The sequence below is a fragment of the Limulus polyphemus genome, unplaced genomic scaffold (genome assembly GCF_000517525.1).
Source record: "Limulus polyphemus unplaced genomic scaffold, Limulus_polyphemus-2.1.2 Scaffold5488, whole genome shotgun sequence".
Lineage (NCBI taxonomy): Eukaryota > Metazoa > Arthropoda > Merostomata > Xiphosura > Limulidae > Limulus > Limulus polyphemus.
Genome location: NW_013671098.1, coordinates 57581 through 62866, shown reverse-complemented (window position 1 = coordinate 62866; position 5286 = coordinate 57581). Strand labels below are relative to the sequence as shown.

At 33.0% G+C, this 5286-nt stretch overlaps 1 protein-coding gene across 2 annotated transcripts in view; it reads left to right on the top strand.

The window, feature by feature from the left end:
* The window catches only part of LOC106472645 (mothers against decapentaplegic homolog 4-like), a 32598-nt gene that overhangs the window by 3268 nt on the left and 24044 nt on the right, over nucleotides 1-5286 (top strand). For both annotated transcript variants that reach the window (XM_022401200.1, XM_022401199.1), the window contains exons 3-4: nucleotides 1082-1189; nucleotides 2709-2813. In XM_022401200.1, the coding sequence (XP_022256908.1) occupies nucleotides 1099-1189; nucleotides 2709-2813 (196 nt within the window). In that variant the 5' untranslated portion in view covers nucleotides 1082-1098. The remainder of the gene's footprint in view (nucleotides 1-1081; nucleotides 1190-2708; nucleotides 2814-5286) is intronic.

Sequence of the window (5286 nt, the reverse complement as noted above, 5' to 3'; positions counted from 1 at the left end):
GTTTATGGAAATGTTTTGAACATTCGTAAGTGTCAATGATAGTTTAGCAAATTTCATTCAGGTGACTTTAGCCTTAAAACCTGTGATGGGAGGGGCAACATGTTGGAATTGATATTGATGCTATGAAGACGCTTGTTGAGTCTAACCATAGGCAACACGCTCGTGAAATGGCCCTAAAATTGCATCTCTCTCATGAAACAATACGTAAACATCTAAGGAATATGGGAAACTCCATAAAGAAGATGTTTGGGTGCCTCACGAACTCTCCGATGATCATAGTTTTCGACATGTGGACATTGCTTTGTCTCTTCTGGCACTTGAACCATTTTTGGACAGAATTGTCACCAGTGATGAAAAAATGGATTCTCTGTGCAATTATTAAATGCCAAAAACAATGGCTCAGTCCTAGACAAAAACCACTTTTGACCCAAAACCTTGACTCCATCTGCAGAAAATGATGCTTTGCATTTGGTGGGACATCAAAGGAGTAATTCATTTCAAACTCCTTGATCCACGGGGAACTGTCAATGCAGAGATCTATAGTCAACAACTGGAACGTTTAAATCAAGCTCTTTGTCAGAAACACTTTACTCGTCAATCAGAAAGGTATTCTTCTTCTCTACGACGATGCACTTCCACATGTGGCACATTTGATGCAACACAAGATTATGGAGTTGGGTTGGGAAGTTCTCCCCCACCCACCATATTCTCCAGATATGGCACCATCAGATTACCATCCTTTTCATTCACTGCAACACAATCTTAATGGGAAAATATATGCAAATATGGAGGGTGTTAAAGAGGACTTCGACGTGTTTTTTGCTTTAAAACCAAGTGATTTCTTTAATCAGGGCATTAACAACCTCATTGTAAAGTGGAAAAGCTTCATCGATAAGAATGGAGACTATTTCATTTATTAAATATTTTTTGATGTGTGAATTGTTTGGGTTTTTTATCTAAAAAAAGCGACATTAATTTCTTGATGACCTAATATATATATATATATCATTTGTTTTACCATGTTTTCTTTCAACACAGGTGATTGGTTTATTATAATCATATAAGTGTTTTTATTTTATAGTGGAGGTCTCCACAACAATGGCACCAATGTCTCCTCACATACAGCATAATGGGATGAATGGCCTTGCTCAAGCTCAGCCTTCTGTTTCACAGACTTTTAGTGTGAACAGTAAGTACAAACTTAATCATGACAAGAATTAGCTTGGAAACAGGGTTCCCTTGCATTCTTGACATCAGTAAATATTTGGGAAATCTACGTAGGATTTGTGGGAAAAGACTTTTTAACAATTGGTGGGTTGCATGATTTATACCATCATCTTGTGTACAGCATGATCCAATCAGAAAGCACGATAGAATGTGAATTATGCCATATTTAAATGTTAGTAGATTTGTGCATATGTTAGCAACTCGCCACTCAGGCTGACAGTGGTTAAAATATCACATTTGTATAGCCAAAAATCTATTGTGACAAATATTTTGCAATGATTCACACTTTTAACCCTATGCAAATAGATAACTTATATTAATGGTGGGCATTGGTATTCATGTGGAGGTGAATCAGGAGATTTTTATTCGTGATAGATGGATGTAGAAGGGTTATAGGTTTCGAAGGAGGACATTTCTCCCTTCCCAGATCTGCCAGTGGTATTTAAAATATATTTCTCAATTTTTGGTGTATACTTGCCAAATAATTCATGTCTGTCTTGTTTAAATTTATATGAATTCAACTATTATTATTATTAAGAAAGAGTTCAGAAGAGGGAAGCAAACAAGAAATAATCCAGAAATTATTATATTTTGCTGCAGGATGTAGTGTTTAGGATTGATATGTTTTTGAAAGTTTAAGAATTGATTAAGTTTGTAGTTCTAAATACAATGTTATACTTATTGAATGCCATCTTTATGCAAAAAGTTCTTAGAAAAACTGAAATAATTCTTGAAATTTATGAAAATATTCAAAATTTGGGAATCCTGTTTGCATTATGTGGAATTAGTACATAGTGTAATGTAACAGGGGATACATATGCTTTCCACTTCAAGTGTATGTTACAGAGCAGCTGTGACAACTGTACCTTTAAACCTTTTACACCCACCTATTGTTCAGACCCCGCATATGTTGTATTATGAGTGTTTTCTTTCTTGTTTATAATTTTACCACACATTTACAACCCAACCTTATTTTTGATCTATGATGTAATCTTTTCCATGAAAGCTATAGAGCTTCATTTCCAGAACATTCTAAAAGCAGTTTGAAAGACATAAGCCAGTGAGCAAGTAGAGAGACTACTAATCCTAATTTTATTGTACTTGGTGGTGGTATAAGTTAGGTGGAGGCTAGCATGTTAATTGTGAAAGTATTGTGAAGGTTTAGTGCAAACTGTTTAATGTGATCATGACAGGTATTGTGAATTATTAATAACTTTTAATAAAAGTAGAACCATATAAACCAGAACTAATAGTAAGTATATAATGTAGCTAACTTAATATACTGATCTAACTAGAATTATGTATTTTTGTAAAATAAAAGACTTTAATTTTAAAAAATGCTTTAATTCATCAATTGGATAGTCTTGCTGTTATTGACCTGTTTGGACATAAGGTTAAAAGACTCGGTCAGGAAATAATTCTTGGAAATATTGTCTGTATTGAAGTGATTTATTATGAATTTTTTAACTTAATTGTGACAGGTAGTAATTCTTGGGGTGGAACAGGAAGTACTCTGACCTACACACAAACCATGATCCCACCTAGTCTGCCTGAAAATACATTGAGAACTCAACATCCTGGATATTGTAAGTATAAATATTTGTATTAGGTTTTCCAAACCTAGACATTGTATGAACAAAGTATCACATTTTATTCCAACATGTTATCTAGTACAGTGTCTGAAGATTACAGAGTTTATTTGCTAGCTATAGATTAAAACTAATATTTCTAATTTTGAAAAGCAAGTACCAGCAATTCCACTCTCATGTTAATCAAAGGTAGAGGTTTAATTCTTTCATTGCCAACTTTGCAGTCATGCATAATATTTAGAAAACAAAGTCTAGGACACCTTCTGCTGTATAAACATACCACAGTTTATATTGAACTTTTTTATCATCTGGGCATTTATCAAGAACATCCCCTTGGTAAATGCCCAGATGATAAAAAAAGTTCAATATGAACTGTGGGATGTTCTTGATAAATGCCCAGATGATAAAAAAGTTCAATATAAACTGTGGTATGTTCTTGATAAATGCCCAGGTGATAAAAAAAGTTCATTATAAACTGTGGGGTGTTCTTGATAAATTCTCAGATGACAAAAAAGTTCAATATAAACTGTACAAGCAACTCTTGCATATAATGGAGGCACAACCAATCTCTGGGATCACTGAACAGGTTTAATATAACACTTTTGCTATTATTTGTAGAAGTATGCTAGCTACTAATCTCTTGTAATATATGCAGTTTTACTGTAATAAATAGCATATATTTTTAATTTATTTTAAAATTTAAAAACATGACTAGTAGTCTACTTAATGTATTTTAAAACTGCATATGAGTGTTTTATTTCATGGATTATGTGTAAAATAGAATTTCAAATTTAAAAACCCCTGTCATAAATAAATTATGCAAGTTAGTATTAACAAACCATCTTTGATATTGTGTTCTGAACCTTCAGATGGTAAGGTGTACCCATCATTGGAGCCTTAATGGTATCTTTTTTAATATTATCATAGTCCATTTGTAGATGTTATATATTTGATTGTGCTAGAAATATTCTAGTTTCTGGGTCTACTGTGTGACAAATGCAGTTACACAATTTAATTGAAGTTCTTGTACGTATAACTAATGAAACCTGACAGTACAACAACAATATCTTTATGTACATATAACTAATGAAACCTGACAGTACAGCAACATTATCTCTATGTACATATAACTCATGAAACCTGACAGTACAACAGCATTATCTTTATGTATATAAAAATTATGAAACCTGAAAGTACAACAACAGTGTTTTTATGTACATCTAACTGTTGAAACCTGGCAGTACCACAACATTATCTTTATGTACATCTAACTGTTGAAACCTGGCAGTACAACAACATTATCTTTATGTACATCTAGCTGTTGAAACCTGGCAGTACAACAACATTATCTTTGTGTACATCTAACAGTTTAAACCTGACAGTACAACAACAGTGTTTTTGTGTACATCTAACAGTTTAAACCTGACAGTACAACAACAGTGTCTTTGTGTACATCTAACTGTTGAAACCTGACTGTACAACAACATTATCTTTGTGTACATATAACTATTGAAACCTGGCAGTACAATAACAGTGTCTTTATGTGTATCTAACTGTTGAAACCTGGCAGTACAACAACATTATGTACATCAAGTTGTTGAAACCTAAGAAGAACATCATAACCACAGTATCAAACTGTTTGGTCTAACAGCAGTGTACAGTTAGATTTTTTTATATTGATTTCTGATTGGATAACAAATGTTTGACAAACACTTTAATGTTATATTATCCTTTGAAGTGATTTAAAATTTTAATGACTTATTATTTTTAACTTTAGATAATTTTAGTGTTATCTGACACTTAGAAGTTGACCAGTTCAAAATGTCAATTATTAATTATTCTTAGATCAAATCAAGGGTCAGTTTCTTCATATGCTGAGAGAACACTTTGAAATTGCTTCTGAATTCTAAATTTATTGGCACAAGTGGGTAAGAATGTTGACATATTTCCTCTGGATGGGATGCCAGTCCATTGAAAGTTAACCTTCCAGCTGTCAGCTGGTATCCATTATACAACTGGATAGACAGAAACAATTGAGGTGAAGTTTCTTGCTTAAGGACACAACAGCTTTTCACAAGTGAACCTTGAACTTGCAATCATCTGACTACAAGCTCTAAGTGTGAAGTCATGCTGCTTTTGTTTTATGATTCCTATAGTTTGAACAAACTCTAGTGTTATCAAACACTTAGAAGTTGGTTAATTACACTTGTGAAACATATTACATAGAGGTTGAATAAACTAGTATTATTAGACACTTAGAAGCTGGTTAGTTACACTTGTGAAACATTACATAGAGATAACACTAGAGTTTGTTCAACTTCTAAGTGTCTGATTGGTTAGTTACACTTGTGAAACATTACATAGAGGTTGAACAAACTCTAGTGTTATCAGACACTTAGAAGTTGGTTAGTTACACTTGTGAAACATTACATAGAGGTTGAACAAACTAGTGTTATTAGACACTTAGAAG